The sequence below is a fragment of the Panicum hallii genome, chromosome 8, assembly GCF_002211085.1.
Source record: "Panicum hallii strain FIL2 chromosome 8, PHallii_v3.1, whole genome shotgun sequence".
NCBI classification, from domain to species: domain Eukaryota; kingdom Viridiplantae; phylum Streptophyta; class Magnoliopsida; order Poales; family Poaceae; genus Panicum; species Panicum hallii.
The window spans coordinates 37,331,355-37,348,640 of NC_038049.1; the positions used below are offsets into that span (position 1 = coordinate 37,331,355).

General features: G+C 42.7%; 1 protein-coding gene and 1 pseudogene across 1 annotated transcript; both read left to right on the top strand.

Moving 5' to 3' along the window:
* Positions 1–972: 972 nt before the first annotated feature.
* LOC112903765 lies at positions 973–7,323 on the top strand (annotated as a pseudogene).
* A 5,887-nt stretch (positions 7,324–13,210) lies between these two features.
* LOC112902139 (zinc finger MYM-type protein 1-like) lies at positions 13,211–16,977 on the top strand. Its single transcript, XM_025971068.1, has 6 exons — positions 13,211–13,391; positions 13,946–14,058; positions 14,146–15,139; positions 15,230–16,717; positions 16,814–16,870; positions 16,949–16,977. Exons 2-4 carry the CDS (start codon positions 13,986–13,988, stop codon positions 16,701–16,703), a joined length of 2,541 nt encoding a protein of 846 aa, XP_025826853.1. The 5' UTR covers positions 13,211–13,391; positions 13,946–13,985; the 3' UTR covers positions 16,704–16,717; positions 16,814–16,870; positions 16,949–16,977.
* Positions 16,978–17,286: the final 309 nt, after the last annotated feature.

A 17,286-nucleotide genomic window follows, 5' to 3' on the forward strand; every position in this document is an offset into this window, starting at 1 on the left:
GATGAGTTATCACCAGAAGAATATGTATGGCATGTCCAACTTGTATGGATTTTTATAGGACTCACGCTCTGATGGTGATTGTTGTGGTGTTCAAAGGGTGGTGGGGACGTATGGTTGCGTTGTTGCTGGTAATTGGGGCTAGGTGGTGGAGGATGGTTGTGCTGTTGTTGGTGATTAGGGCTAGGTAATGGAGAATGGTGGTACTGTTGTTTGTAATTATGGTGAGGGGGTGGAGGGTGTGGTGGAGAATAAATGAGAGGTGTAATTCTAAGTATATGAGGAGGATAATATGAAGGATGGCTAGCATTGTAAGCATAAGGTGGTTGGTGATATGAAGAGGGGTGAGGTGGAATTGGGGGTCTGGAAAAAATATGGGGTGGATGGGGTACGGTGAATGATTATACTCATGCATAGGAGGGGGAAAATGGTGTACTAGTGGAGGTGGTCGAGAATGCAGTATGTGTTGAGGTAGTGGGACAGGAGGGCAAGTAGATGTTTGTGCAGCTGGAATGGAAGCTGTTTTTGGAGGTTGGACAATGGACTCAGCAACATCAGCTATGTTTCTAGTTTCCGGATCGAGAGTAGTCACCTTGTCGGCACCAAGATCAGACTGCTCAGTTGGAGGAGTAGAGGAATGCTCACCCTGATGATTCTTGTTCGCTTCCACTGCAATTATGAGGTTCTTGATCATCAATTTGAGCCCATCCAGTTCTTCCAGCTTCTTCTTGATTTTACCCACATCTGTCTGCATCACATCGACATTGGCGCGCAATTCAGCGGCCTCTTCTTCTGGAGTAGAAATCTTCGCCCGTGTGGTAGGGGCCATGTCGAGAAATCTGCACGGGATGGCTCGAAATCGGGATCAACCACGACTTCTCCCCACAAGCCTGAGCAGACCAGTCTACTGCCGCCTACAACTGGGATCGGATAGAGGAATTTTACAAACAAATGTGCCATGCAACCCAAATCCAGATGCAGTTCCTCGCCGTCGCCACCACGAACAACAATCAGGTCAGTACTCGGAATTTTACACACGAACAGCTGCCGCGCAACCCTAACCTTCCTGACTGAGTCATCAGATTTGTCACACACACACCACGGGAGGGGAGGGGATTTCACCTGGGAGAGCCAGAACCTCCAATCCACTCTGATTTCTGGAGAAAAAACCGAGGCAAGAACTCGCTCTGGTACCCTTATCAAGATCCGACAACAATCATTGGAGAATTACTCTATCCTAATTGATAAAACAGCGGAATTAAAGATAAATAGCAGAAATGAATCTACCCCTAGAGCAAGAATAGGAAGAACACGAACAAAAATGGTCTTCTCAACTTATCTTTACTGGCCAACGCACCGTGGTCTTATACCCCCTGCTACTTCCGCTTAAAAACTCCGTTACTGTTACATCCCTTTTAAAAGTTACAGCTGTAAACCCAGCGGGTTCCCGCTTTCTCTAATACGAATATGTATATTATTCTGAGGGGCAAGGCAACACCTGACAGTCTACTGAAACTCTTCTCTTCGTAGTAGCAACCCTGGACCTGGAATACTACCTCCATTGGCACATCTATAAGTGTCACCGTACTATACAAGAGTTGCCTGCTCTTTCTCATGATCGTGCTCTGTTTACAGTCATATATACTCGATTCTGCAACGAGGCATAGGCTGTGACATACCTCGCCTCTTAATCTTAAAGTCTAGCATGGGGACCCGCATCGTCATAACAAACTTCAAATCTTCTTCTTACTGGAATGAAATGTAGCGTGGTCTTAAGTATTTCTTGATAAAAAAAAGGGTCTTTTTAGTCCAGGTCTTTGGAGGGGGCACAGGGGCAAACCCTGTAATCGTGCTGTAAGATGTGTTCCTCGCCGCTGCCCTGTGTTGCCGTGCTTTGTACTAAAAACTTTTTTGCTTTCTCTCTTAATTGAAAGGCGGATCACTTGCCATTACGTTAAAAAAATAAAAAAAGGGGTAGGCTGCTGTGAACTAGCAGTCTTCTTTTTTGAGGAATTTTGTGAACTTGTAGTTGCCGTGTTATAACTGCATCTACATGTGGTTGGACTTTTACATAACAACAACCATAACTATGCTTGCTTTGTTATTCAGCATCAGGGTGATATGACTGCCCACTACTGAAAAAGGATTTGTAGGAATGCCTCGTTTCTTTTTAGGGCAGCTCAAAAGGTAACCCGCTACTGCAAAAGGAGCAGGATTACTGTAGCATCCAACCCGCCGTACGGGTGACACCATCACCGTACCATCCCTAGAAACGGTGGCTATTTGTAGGAACGGGTGACGGCGTGACCCGTTCCTACAAATCGATTTGTAGGGGTCATGGCATCACCTGTCCCTAGAAATCGATTTTTAGAGCCAGATAATGGCATGACCCGCTCCTAAAAATGGTTCTACGCGAAAAATTTATAACTTTTCAAATATGATCTCGGATGAAGTCAAACTTTATATCAAAATTTTAGAAGTTGACGAGATCTAAAACTTTATAGTTGATAACTTTTCATTTAAGGTCATTTAGTAGTCCAAAAAATTATTATAAGTATCTCGTGGCTATGACTATATAATGTCTCGTACAACTCAAGTCATATTTTGAGATTTCCACAATCTTAACTTTATATACACTAAAATATATTTGGCATATTTTTTTCTGTATCTATAGTTTACAATAACTATAGTGTAGAAGTTTCATATTTTTTTATTTGTTTTGCTATATTTGAATATTTAAATATATTTTCAGAATAAAATAGAAAATATTTTCAGGGGCGGGTGGTGGCGTCACCCGCCCTAGGAAACGGATTTCTAGGGCGGGTGATGGTGTCACCCACTCCTACAAATTGATTTTAGAATTAATACAAAAGAATAGCATATCTTATAGAGTCACAAGTGATTTTGTAGTATGGTGGAGAGGAGGGTACGCGCGATGCAAGTGTGCATATTTCGACAAAAAAATTGTACCTCTACAGTAGAGGGGCTAGTGGTGGTGGCTCATGGGCTAGGATATTTTTATATTTTTTTATTTTGCTGTTTTTAATTTTTTTCCAATTTATTTTATTTTCTGGAAATCGATTTGTATGCCGTTCCTAGAAATCGAAATCGATTTGTACCTACTCCTGCAAACAGCTATTTGCAGTTGCGAGAAATGTCGGTTCTCTCTTGTTGATTAGCTGTTTGTCAACTTTCTATCCATTTATTTCTCCAAGCAGTTCTTTTTCATTTTCTTGGGTTTGTTGAGAACTCGATATATTGAAGTAATGATGGGCTGACCATCATAAGAACTAAGAAAATGGTTCCATAACATGGTTGCGGTGGATCTTATCATTAATCCTGTTAGCTTCCAGGAAGATAGATCTGCAAGGTACTGTGCTACAGATATTCATTCTTTGTTTACATGTCTTTGTAATGTTGCTACTATTAATAATTTGTTATCACATCTTCAAGGCTAGAATGTGAAAATTCAATAACAGGCTTCAGGGGAGAGAATATCCATAAAAAGATGATTCATCTATGTTAATAATAAAGTATAACTAGTGGAATATTACTCTCAAGGATTAGTATGTGGGATCCTATGTAAGATCTCTATTTGATTACCCTAGGATCGAGTCAAATGATAAGCCACCTTAACTTGAAGAGCTAAAATGAATGTCAACTCACAAACATAAAAATTTAAGTATGTAAAAACATGGCAATTCACTAGTGATATGTCAGTACTCCGTACCTCGCCATATTTTTTGAATTTATCTAGCACCATCATTGATCTCTTTTGTCTTTGAAGATTATTTATGCACTATCCGGAAAAGGTACCATTTACCCTAGCGCATTAGCTCCTCAGAAACACATAGCATGTTGTGTAATTTACTAAGCTCAATATTTTTAACAACAGTAATGGGCTGATTATTCATATATTTATTCTGAGCATGTTTCCAAGGTTACACAACTTCCCAGCTCAAGTAACCTACACTCTAAATGCTGTTCAAAAGCTATATGACATTAAAAAAAGCCATCAATAAACCTCCATAGCTCAACTTGTTCAAGACATAAACATAAATTAAGTAGTGATATATGTGAATCTCTGTTACTAGGATAAAAGTTTAGTTATCCTTGTCTACCTTTTCAAGCTGTCTTAACACCTGTTATGGATTCATTGCCAGTCTTCAAGTCTGCTATCCTTGCAAATAAATCACTTGGAATTTTTTGAGAATCATCCTCAGAAGTTTGGCTAATTGCAACCATATTACATTCTCTGGTTGTATCATGTACTAAGAAGTTGCAAGATATCGTAGCAGAGGAGGCAATTCTTGTTCTAGGGTTAAAAGGAGAGCTTAGAGAACTGCTGAGAACAATGAACCAGATACAATGCTTTCTTAATGATGCTGAGCAGAGGAGGACAGAAGAGTCAGCAGTTAACAATTGGCTTGCTGAACTGAAAGATTCTATATATGAAGCTGACGATATTATTGACATGGCCAAAATTGAGGGAAGCAAGCTGCTAGCAAACTATCCTTCATCAACATCCTCGTCATCAAGAGACTCGATTGGGTGTACAAAATTCTCACTTTTCTCTTGCATTCCTACTATTCAGAGACGCCGTCGGATTGCGATTTGAATAAAAAGTTTCAATGTGGACCTTGAGAAGATTACAAAGCTGGGTGAAAGATTTTTAAAGCTTCAAAATATGCAGACTAAAGAGCATGTTTCAGCAGTGAGGAAGATGAAAACCTGCCAAATTTTGGAGCCTAACCCTGTGAGGAAGGAAACATCGCGTGCCAGAAAAAGAATTTTGGAACTGGTGCTTGCACACAAGAAAAAGAAAACCTATAAGTTTGGTATTCTTGGAACTGGAGGGGTTGGTAAAACAACTTTGGCTCAAAAAGTTTATAATGATGAAAAGATAAAAGGAACCTTTTGGAAACAAGCATGGATTTGTGTTTCTCAGGAGTATTCTGAAGTGGCTTTATTAAAAGAAGTTCTCTGAAACATTGGGGTAAATTATGATCAAGATGAAACTGTGGGTGAACTCAGTGCAAAGCTCGCAATGGAAATTGAAAACAAAAGTTTCTTTCTTGTGTTGGATGACATTTGGCAGCATAGTGTGTGGACTAATCTACTTAGAATTCCGTTACACACTGCAGCTACTACAGTAATTCTGTTGACAACTCGAAATGATACAGTCGCACAAGCAATTGGGGTGGACGATGTGCATCGGATCGAATTGATGTCAGCAGATGTGGGTTGGGAACTGCTATGGAAGAGTATGAACATTAGTGAACCGATTGAAGTGCAAACCCTACAAGGTGTAGGGATGGAGATCGTTCATATGTGTGGTGGTCTCCCTCTCGCAATCAAAGTTATTGCTAGTGTTCTAGCAACTAAAGAGAGAACTGAGAGCGAATGGATAAAGGTTATAAATAGAAGCGCTCGGTCCATGGGCAAACTTCCTATCGAGCTTAGAGGAGCTTTGTATGTGAGTTATGATGAGCTACCACGGTGTTTGAAGCAATGTTTCCTCTATTGCGCATTGTATCCAGAAAATATGATAATGCATCATGATGATCTTGTCAGGTTTTGGGTTGCTCAAGGTTTTGTAGAAGAGGAAGAAGAACTTCTAGAAGATACAGCTGAAGAATATTACTATGAGTTGATATATAAAAATCTCCTTCAACCAGTCCCTATATGTTTTGACTACTCTTTCTGCAAAATGCATGATCTTCTGAGGCAACTTGCTGGACATTTATCAGGAGAAGAATGTTTTTGTGGAGATATATTGTCATTTAGGGCTAAGCCTTTGTCCAAGCTGCGACGAGTTTCAATTTCCAGTGACAAGAATTCTTTAATTTTCCCCAACGTGGACAAGGACCATATTAGAGTAAGGACATTAAACATTCGTTTTGCTAAGTCACCTGGATCTGAGAACACAATATTTAGAAGACTTTCACACCTTCGCGTATTAAATTTGACTGGCTCGCTAATACAATTTATTCCAAATTCCATTGATGGTACATTTACGGTCACTAGATCTTGATTTGACTGGCATATCTTATCTCCATAGTCCATCAGTTCTCTAACAAATCTTCAAATATTGAACCTGGAAGGTTTTTATTCTCTGAGAAGCCTTCCTTTGGGAATTACTCAATTATGCAACTTAAGACACATCGGTCTTCGTGACACACCAATAAATGGGGTTCCAAAAGGGATAGGACTATTGAAAAATCTGAATGATTTAGAAGGATTTCCGATTGGTAATAGCAGTGGTAATTCAAGAATGCAGGATGGATGGAATTTGGATGAGTTGGATTCTCTTTTGCAGTTGAGGCGTCTTGATATGATTAAATTGGAAAAGGCAGCTCATTGTGGTGTAGAATCTTTACTAAAAAAAATAAAAAGCATCTCAAAGATTTGTGTCTATGGTGCAGTGAGTTTACATATGAACCATATGATGAAGAGGATATTAGTAGGATTAAGAATATATTTGAGCAGCTGATCCTTCCGCAGAACTTGGAAGAGCTAGTATTTGGGGGATTCTTTGGTCGGAAATTTTCCACTTGGCTTGATGTGCCCGTTTATCTTCAGTGAAACACTTAAACCTCATTAATTGTAGATCCTGTCTATACCTTCCTCCCATCGGGCAGCTACCTAACTTGAAGTATTTGCAAATTATGGGGGCAAGCATGGTAACCATGATTGGACCTGAATTTGCTAGCTACACAGTGGGTAATCCATCCTGCGCAGAGGCAATTGCATTCCCGAAGCTTGAATCGCTGCTCATGCGACAGATGCCCAATTTAGAGGAGTGGTCATTGGTCGAAAAAGAAGAAAAATCAGCAGTATATGAGGAAGGCGTTGGAGGTGGACCTGCTGACAAGCAAAGGTGTGAAACACCTGAGAAGGAAAAGGCAGAAGCTCCATGTCCAAGGATGGGGCTACTGCCTAGTTTGAAGAACTTGTATATTGATGACTGTCCAAATCTGCGAGCTCTCCCGCAACAGTTTGGGACAGCAGGCCACCAGCTTGAAGGAGCTCCAATTGAGATACGTGGGGAACCTCAAGGTGGTGGAGAATTTCCCGTTCCTCTCACAGATCCTTGTCATTGAAGGATGTGAACGCCTGGAGAGGGTATCAAATCTTCCCCAAGTGAGACGGCTGCGTGCACATGACTGTCCAGATTTGAGATGTGTTGAGAAGTTGGACAACTTGCAGCAGTTGTGGCTCGACGAGGATATGCAAGAGATCTCCTCACTATGGGTGCCTAGGCTTGCACAGCGGTGCCGACAACGTCACTGCGAAGACATGGATATCTCCTTACTAGATGGCTAAGAAGATACCGGGTATCAGCATTGCCTAGATATTTTTTTTTTTTACTCCCTCCGTCCTAAAATATTGCTACTTCTATCATTCAAATTTTATCTCATAATACAACTACTTTTAAGTTTCAAGTGAGTTTTTTTATGCAAGGTCTAAAATGCCCCTCCTTGCATATAAATTAATTATGGCATGCAAATCTGCATGGAAGATAAATTGGAAAGTCATAATTATTCTCTTAATTAGTGCATGGTAGCTAAAGAAGGGTAATATAGAATTTTATTCTCCATCCTTAATCTGTCTGAAAAAGTTAGAAGTCGCTATATTAGGGGACAGAGGGAGTACATATATTTTAGAACCTTTATTAAGTGTTCAATTTATACCCTATTTAATCATACGTCATCGAGTAGTTATACTTATCCTTCATGAAGAGTGCTCTGCCTGGATGATGCAACTAACTAGAGATTTGCTACACATTAATTCCCTGATGAGAAAAGTATCTTCCAAGAACCTGATTTGTAAGTTGCGGAACACCCTAAAAACTTCTTAACAGCTTGTCTGAGGACCTAGTTGGTTTATCAGTTTATCAGTTTATGGTTACTGTTGATTACCGACATAAGAATACTTCAATTAATGTATAATTAAGATCATAATTAAACGGTCCATTCAGGCCTGAACGTGTATTTGTTTTGAGGTCACTCAAAACCTCTCTAGATAAGCAATGATCTACTTTTCGTGATTCGTGAAATTCTTTTAATTCTTCTAATGTTTTTTATATGCTTTTGTTTAGAACTATTGTCTACAGAAACAATTAGCCGTGCATGAGCATCTGTGGTTCTAATATTGTGTGAACAGATAATTCGGCAACAATAACACTGGAGATCAGTTCTGCCACACTGATTAGCCACCGGCTTTTTATTTGAGGAAATTTGCCGCCATCTTCATTCACGCCAACTTTTCGTATGCATTCGCGGGCGTGAGAGGAAGCTGCTATTCTGGTTATCGCAGGCAGCCACGCCGCCAGGAGATACGGAGGAAGCCATCACTCTGAACTTCTAGTCGCCATAGCCGCTTGTGGAGGGCTACTGCCCTCCATTGCCTGCAGCACACAAGGCCAATTGGCGAGACTGGCCAAATACAGCCTACATGAGCAGGCAACGCCGGACGTGGACGATTTGTTTGTTGCGGTGCCATAGCAGCCTGAGGGCTGAGCTGCCGACCAGAAGTTTCTAGCTATATGCAGCTGAAAATCACATCGAGCATTAAGCGAATCTGCACAAGCTTGCGTACGCCTCCAATGTGTCACATGATGTTCAAGTTGGATCCCCAGGTGACCAACACCTTAAAGTTGTGGCACACTTTCTGTCGTAAAAGGGAAGTCAAATAATGGAGAAGGCTCAGACAATGATACTAGAGGAAAATGTTGGTTCTGCAGTACTACATGGTTACAAGTTGCTTCAACACGAAATGGTTGGATCATTATTAGAAGTATTGAATGGTGCTGCGATGTATTTATATGTCTTGTGCATCATGTTCAAGCAAAATTTAGTTTTACAAAAGTGTTAGGTTCGTCCTTATGGAACAGACATAATACAAACATCTTAATTTTTAATAAATATAAATAAATTTTAAAAACAACTGTAAATTTTGTTAAGTGATTTCCTGACCTATATCCACCCTAACCTTTAGCAGATAGGAGCAGGTTATAATAGCCAGACCAGTGCGAGCAAGGATTACTTGGACCTCTATGTCTGCTTATTTTTGGTATATATATGTATAGGTAGAGTACTACTAATTAGATCACTTGAGTGCTGAGAGCTTTCGTACAACTAAGATCGTGCTATGATCGCTGTCAAGGTTAATTAATATCGAGCAAATGCACTGCACACACGGACACACCAACCTCATATTCCTGATGTTACACAACACCAACCCCATACATAGAAGGGCCCATAACCTTGCTCCTTGCTTGGCTGAATGTAGCTAATCTCCTTTTCTTCTTCCTATTCTCAATGCTTGCAAGCCCCGAGACAAAATGCCAAAAAAAGGAGTAAGGAGCAGGATTTGGACGTGCGCGTGCATTATGCGGGGTGCGTTGCACTAGGAGTAGGAGGGATTAGGAATTGCATCCGGTGTGACGTCAGTTATCCATGCGACTGTTGAGCCCTTTGATGCTCTTCATTTTCTGATGGGATGTGTTTGGTTTGTTGGTTTAGGCCTAGCTTGTCTAGGGACTACTCACTTCGTCCTGAGATATAAGGTATTAGAGAGTTCAAAATTTGTATCCAGATATAAGGCATCCTAATATTCTTTGAAAAAAATCCGGTGGGAGGTGTGAATTTTGTAGACAAATGATTCCTAGTGGGCTGAGGGAGTAATAAAAGGCATGCAAATCTCCTTTGGTTTGGTGCAGGTATCCAGCAGTCGGCCATAAATTGAGAAATTAATCAACAGAACAGGCATTCATTAGAGTTATTTTAGTCATGTGACCATCTTCTTGATCTGTCCATAAAATGCTAGAACACCCTACATTACAGGATGGAGGGAGTAAGCTAGACCAGCTTGAGCCTGGATAGCTCAATGCAAAATGCTCATATTTGGTTGTCCTGTATAAAATAAGCCTAGCTTCGCTTCTTCTTGTTTGGTTGCTTGGATTGCTAGAGTATGATCAGCCATCTTGCAAGGTGGTGAATTTAACTCCAGTCACCTCTTCTGTGCTGTGAACTGAGAACATTTTGTCCCAATGCTTCATCATTCACCGGTGAGAGCGAGAAAAAATTCTATTTAACACTAGAAGATAGAGCAATTTCTTATTTGGCCCTGAAAGTTCAACTATACCTTATTTGACATCCAGTTTTAACTTTTGTGTCCAATATGATCCTACTGTTATTTTTGCTATTATGTGGCACGTGCAAAGACAGGTTTGCCCCTGCGGTTGTGCTGGTCATCGCTGCTTCTCTGAAACTGAAAGGGGCCGTTCCTAACTGAGGAACGCATGCATTGTTCAGAGCTGCTGTTTGCAGTCTGTGATTGCAAACGAGCTGAAAATGAGCTCTGTGTTGTATGAAGAATATGGGTCATAAAATCACTACCACTACTTTCAAAACTGTAATATGCTTCATAAGATCAGTCCTAATGTTTCAAAATCTTAAAGAACTGGCAGCAACATTTTCTTAAAGAGTCTCATCTCTGGTTACTCAAGACTGAAGTTTTCATCAGAGGCTCAGAAAAACGAAACCAAATCACCACCCAATTACTACGTCGCCTGATCGTCATAGTCACTGTACAATTATTTCTTCACCTATCCCTAGGTAATTACCAGGTTTCCGCTGCTGTTGTTCTCACAACTATTCCCTAGGTAATTACCAGGTTTCCGCTGCTGTTCTCACAACTATCGTCCCTACTCTCACGAGTCACGACGGCAGTTGTCCGTCCCTCGGTGTCAGCTACGGCACCGGCGGCCGCCTGCCACGCCGTCGCCGCTACAGTGAGCGGTCGTGCCATGCGAGTGCGAGGTTGCCAACACGGAGAATGACGCAAGCACGGCGCATGGATCAGCTACGCCACCGTCAGGCTGACATCGTTTGTGCCGAATGGCACTGGCCAACCCCGCGCGGGCAAGCCTCTCCATCCAGAAAACCAGCTGACTCATGGAGGTTCCCATGGTATTCTTGCCTCCGCGCAGCACGTACCCGGATGGTGCCTCCGTCCGTGTATCCCTCCATGGCCGCCTACCTTGGCGCGGGGCCACGGGCACCTGCTCCACAGCCACCTCCGTCCCTCCACGGGGTGGCCTGCCTTAGGGCGCTCCCACCGCAGCTCGAGATGGAGGTTCCAGCGGAGGCCGCTACAGACTGCCGCGGATCTGGATCGGGCAGGTGCCGGCGGGCACCTCGAGAGGACGCACATTTCTGTGCGTATCGATTGGGTGCACCCGTATGCGAGTACACAGTAGAGGCAGGGACATGGATTGGTGTGGGCATTGGAGGGCATTTTTGTCCATGGCTGCAAAAGTTTACTGACACAATTGAAATCCTAACGGATTGACCTAACAGAAGTACGGGAGTGTCATATTAGGCATAAATTTAGAAGTTGATGTCAAATAAGATCAAATCCATCTTTGAAGGTCAAATAGGGAATTGTATCATCTTCTAAGGCCAAATAAGGAATTTTTGAAACGAACCTAACATGGCATTCAAGCTAGCAAGCATTGCTGTCTAACTCCATGGAGAAAGCTAGCAAGTCGAGAATTCCATTGAGACGGAAGAGAGGAACTTGTAATCGACCAAAAAAAGAGAGAGAAAATTCACAGAATTCCCAAATCAACTCAACTAAATCATTGAAAGGAAACAAAATCACAGCACACTGAACCTTGTGTGTTGGTATCGACCAAGCCGACCCCAAGCAGAAATAGGAAAACAAAGTATATGAAGTTGGCTCAGTAACCTTATATGCACTATTAAAATCTTAAAAAATCATCCGGTTACAGTGAAAAGGAGGGGTATTTATATTTCCTACCCTTAGTTACAAGATCTTCATAATACCCCTACCTGCCCGGAATATTCCACAAATATTTTGATCTAGAGGGTTTTTGTCATGCTTGGAGTATACAATTTGCTTACTCCTACCGAGTCACATTTCTTCCATGGTCCTGAAGGTAACCTCCGGCTTGTACTCCTCGGTGGGAGCCATGCTGGTGAGGCTCATTGGTTATAGGAAAGATTAGTTTGACCTGTGCATTTTTTATCTGCTAAGGACTTAATTAGATCTGATACACATGATCTCTTAGCCTAGACAGGAATGAATCTACTAATGTGGAAAAGAGATGAGTTATGACTTATACCAACGTTAGCAGCCATAGAAACTCCTGAGTAGATGTACCTGTCGATGTAGGCGTACGTAGAAGTCGTGATGAGAGAACCGGCTCAAGAACAGGCTTGAATGGCCAGCAGACCACGTCGGCGGTTACCACCGTTGACCTTCAGTATGCCAGCGATACTGGTCTAGACAGGAACTCGTGCTTCCGCACCCTCAGTGATTGGTGTTTGGGTGGCTCGCAAATTAAGGTTTTCATGTGTGTAAATAGTAGCCAAACCCCTCATTTTATAGACATTGTGAGGCATGGCCGAGCTCCAAATGGAAACATAATGGTAGGCCTCCCAATCGCAGCCACAACCTTCCTAATACATGTTTAGATGGAAAACGTGCTATAATCCTCTATTTTGCAGCCATGGACAAAAATGCCCTGGACTTATTACCAAAGTTCCATCATGATGATGTCTCAATGTTGCAGGGAAATTGACAAGGAACCATTTATATGTCTGGCCCAGTGGCTCTGAACCTCCAGAAGAATGTGGGAGCGACGTTTGATGTGCACGAAGCATTCACGAACACTCTGCATGCATGTGGAGTGAAGCTGGCATGCCACAGCCTACGGTAAGTGCAGGCAGGGGCGGAGGGCCCAGTGTGGCGAGGTGTGGCGTTCGCCACACCTCGGCCCGGCCCAAGCGGGAATACCCCGGTCCCCGGCCCAATTAAAATGTGTAACCAGTAACCCTATGCAGCTATCCCAATCCCCATTCCCCAGTCCCGCCTCCCGCCTCCCGCCGTCCCGCGCTCCCGCGGCCGCCGGCCCCGCGCCGCCGCCGGCCCCGCGCGCCGCCGGCCCCGTGCGCCCTCCGCCTGCGCGCCGCCGGCCACGCGCGCCGCACTGCCCCGCGCGCCGGCCGCCCGGCCCCGCCTGCGCGCTGCCGGCCGCCCGGCCCCGCGAGCTGCACTGCCCCCGCCTGCGCGCCGCACTGCCCCGCCTGCGCGCTGCCGGCCCCGCGCGCCGCACTGCCCCCGCGGCCCGCCTGCGCGCTGCCGGCCGCCCGGCCCCGCGCGCCGCACTGCCGCTGTGCGCCTGTGCCGCAGGCCCCGCGCGGCCGCGCGCCGCCGGCCCCGCGCGCTGCAGGGCTGCAGGCCCCGCGCGCCGCAGGCCCCGCCGCCGGCCCCGCGCGCCTCCGCCTACGCGCGCGCCGCTTCCAGGGAGGACCGGACGAGCCTACCAAGGCTGCTATTTGCAGTGCATCAAAAACATCTCTGTAAGACTGTAACTCTTGTGGAAAATGGAGCATAGTGATTCGGGTTCAGTCATTTCTACAAGCGTGATGGCGTGATGCGTGCACTAGTAGCATTACCTACTTCCTAGCCCGCCCGGCCCCGCGCTAGCTTTGGCAAGGCAATTTGTTTTACCAAATTACCACCACTGTAGTGTACTTTGTAAATTAAATTTAGCGTTTTCTGATGGGTTGTGCTTATTAATTTCTACAGAGCTGTGACCGATTATTTTCACGTTTAATATACATCTTTCTATGCTAGTTTACTAGGCTTGAATTAACCATTTTTACCTGAATATGGTGTGAAAATGAATTGTAGTGCTAAAGTTCCAGTTTGGTAGGAGCAGGTTAGGGACTTTTCAGTATGGTGGCACTATCATTTTTCTAGCTATTTCTTTTGTGCTGCAGTACCTCGGTATTTTCTCCACTATATAGATTTTTCTTTACCATGTTAGGGTTATAAATAAAAATTGTTGCGCTCGAATGCTCGATCTAGCTTGAATATTGTGTTTATTGCGTTGTATATTGGAATGTTTCAGATAAGCCCCGCGCGCCGCCCCGGATCAGAAAGTAATTAGCATGTTGCCACTCGATGGTGATGCTTCCAATCCAAGCTCTAGCAGAAAAGGGAAAAGAAAGGCACAAGAAAGAGGTGAGAGAACTAGTATTTTTTGGGTGTTGTATAGGATTGGGAAGTTAAGCTAATTTACTTTAATATGAATTTGACTATTTATTTCAGATCTAAAGAGCTATTTTAGTCCATTCGTATCCAGTAGCATAAACCCAAGCACTCATGGAAGTGAAGTTGGTAATGCCATAATAGAGGAGGAAGAGGTGGTGGAAACTCATTTGGAGGACACCAATACCATAGACCAACAGCCAGGTAGCAATGAAAATGATCAAAATGATCAAGGTACAATAACTGAGTTCAATCCGGATTATATCATTTCTGATCCGGGGCTTCGGATTCCAATTGAGCAATTTAGTCCTAATATTAGAGATGAAATTAGGAGGGCTTTCATGGAACGAGGTCCAACTCAACCTAGTAGTCATGTTTTTCCTAGAGGACAAGATAAAAGGCGCTTTCGAAAAGAATGGTTTGAGAAATATAATTGGCTGGAATATAGCTTGGTGAATGATAAGGCTTATTGCTTTTGTTGTTATCTTTTTAGAAGAGTTGGTGTAGATGATGATAAATTTGGTTATGAGGCATTTACAAAAGAAGGCTTTAGGCAATGGAAGAATGCCTACTTAGCACTCCCTAAACATGTTGGTGGCCCTAATAGTGCTCATAATAGATCAAGAGCGGCATTTGATGATTTTGATAATCAAAGGGCAAGTGTAAAGGAGAAAATTGTAGTTCATACCAAAGAGGCACAAAAGAAGTATGAAACCCGTGTAGATACATCTTTGGCTATTGTAAGTTATATTGCCTTGCAAGGTGAACCGTTCCGTGGACATGATGAATCAGAAACTTCATTGAACAAAGGCAACTTTCTAGAATTTCTTGATTGGTACAAACTAAGAAATGAGGAAGTGAGGCAGGCATTTGAATTTGCTTGTCCTAAAAATGCTAAAATGACTTCTGGAACAATTCAGAAAGAACTTGCCGAGTGTTGTGCTCAAGCGGTTACCAAAGTCATAAAAGAAGAGATGAGTGGTTGTTTATTCTCTATTCTTGTTGATGAATCTCGTGATATATCAGTCAAAGAGCAAATGGCCATAATAGTCAGGTAAACATCCGCTTTTATATCTTGTATTCTTGTTGAATGTTGATGAATCTTGTTATAATATTTCTAAATATTGTGAGTTTCTTTATATAGGTATGTGAATAAAAAGGGGCAAGTAGTTGAAAGATTTTTGGGTATCAAGCATGTCAAGCTAACTACATCAGAAGCATTAAAGAGAGCAATAGTGGAGGTTCTTAGTGCCCATGGTTTAACTATTGCAAAAATACGAGGCCAAGGGTATGATGGAGCTTCTAATATGAGAGGTGAATTCAATGGTGTTCAAAAACTAATTCGTGATGAGAACCCATATGCTTTTTATATCCATTGCTTTGCTCACCAATTGCAGTTGGTAGTTGTTTCGGTTTCAAAGTGTTGTTCATCTATAGAGGATTTCTTTGACTATGTGGATATGATTGTGAGCAGCACTAGTGCATCTTGTAAGAGGAAGGATTTATTGATTGATAGTCATCATACAATTGTTTTGAATAAGTTGGACAGTGGAGATATTTTATCAGGTAGAGGACAAAATCAAGAAACATCATTGCCTAGGCCTGGAGATACAAGATGGGGATCTCACTACAGGACATTGCTTCGTATTGAAACAATGTGGGACTCAATAATAGAAGTTCTGCAAGTGGTGCATGATGAGGAACGTAATCCATCAAGGGCAGGGGGGTTGGTGCCTATTATGGAGTCTTTCAGCTTTGTGTTTATCATGAAGATGATGTTACAGATCCTTCGCATAACAAATGAGCTATCTCATCTATTGCAGAAGAAGGATCAAAATATTGTTGAGGCCATGTCTTTGGTTATTGACGTGAAAACACGTTTGAACAATTTGAGAAGCGAAGGTTATGAGCCACTACTTGAAGAAGTCAAAATATTTTGCCAAGAGAATGATATCCTAATACCAAATATGGAAGATAGTGTACCAAGATTTGGTAGATCAAGGAAAGGAGGGAGAAACAACATCACTCAAGATCATTACTTTCGTGTTGATACCTTCTTTGCTACCATAGATGCTATCACAACAGAGTTTGATCATCGATTCAATGAGGTATCATCGGAATTACTTACTTGCTTTGCTTGCCTTGATCCTAGAGATTCGTTCTCTAACTTTGATGTGAATAAACTTGCTCGCCTCACGGATATATATTTGGATGATTTTTCTTTTGATGACCGGAAAAGAATAAGAGACCAGTTAGAAACCTTCATTATTCATGTTAGAAGAGTTGAGGCATTCAGAGCTTGTTATGACCTTGCAAGCCTAGCAATGAAAATGGTTGAACTTAAGAGGCATGAAATATTTCCCTTGGTTTATCGCCTAATTGAGCTGGCATTGCTGCTACCAGTAGCAACTGCATCAGTTGAAAGAGCATTTTCAGCCATGAAGATTATTAAAACTGAGTTGCGGAACAAGATGTCTGATGGTTGGCTTAATGACTTGATGGTGGTGTATATTGAGCGGGAGATATTTAAAGGAATTGATCTTGAATCTATCAAGAAGGCTTTTCAGAAGAAAAAAGATAGAAATATGCAATTGCCAAAGTCTCCTAGACGCAACTAATAATAAATATACCGGTATAACTCTATACTCTAATTGTGTATCTTGTATTACATTTAATATTTTAACTCGAATATTTCGTTACTAATTTATGTTGTCTCTTTGTTTGACAGCTTCTTTGGTCCAATTGTTGATTTGATGCGTACTTTACGTATTTTTCTTCATTTGAGGTACTTCTGAACCATATTTTTATTGTGAACCTTTATTTCCGTATAATATTTGAACATAATCTAGTAATCCACCGCCAGTCCGCCAGTCCGCAGCCGTAGGCTCCCGCCCCGCAGCCCCGCAGGCCCCGCGCCCGCCGCCCCGAACTCCCGTCCGCCACACCTAAAATTTTCGGCGTCCTCCGCCACTGAGTGCAGGCATGTGCAGCTATGCTGTCTAAGGTTCAGACAGTTTATTTCGAGCCATGGGATCGTGCGGACTACTACATGTTGATATGCTCAGCTCGGAACGTACTGAGAAAATGCACTCCTCCCACCAACGAACCCTCCAGGAGACATGGCCCTTGTAGCATCGTAGAGTAAATCGCCCAACCCTGTCCCCCAATCATAACCCTATATATGGCCTCTGCCAAGACAAC

What these genes read in the sequence shown, in the direction of transcription:
- LOC112902139 (XM_025971068.1), top strand. Translation starts at nt 13,986, where the DNA reads ATGTTGCCACTCGATGGTGATGCTTCCAATCCAAGCTCTAGCAGAAAA. An exon ending in AAGAAAGGCACAAGAAAGAG is followed by an intron (nt 14,059 to 14,145) that starts GTGAGAGAACTA and finishes TATTTATTTCAG; the next exon opens with ATCTAAAGAGCTATTTTAGT. An exon ending in CAAATGGCCATAATAGTCAG is followed by an intron (nt 15,140 to 15,229) that starts GTAAACATCCGC and finishes TTCTTTATATAG; the next exon opens with GTATGTGAATAAAAAGGGGC.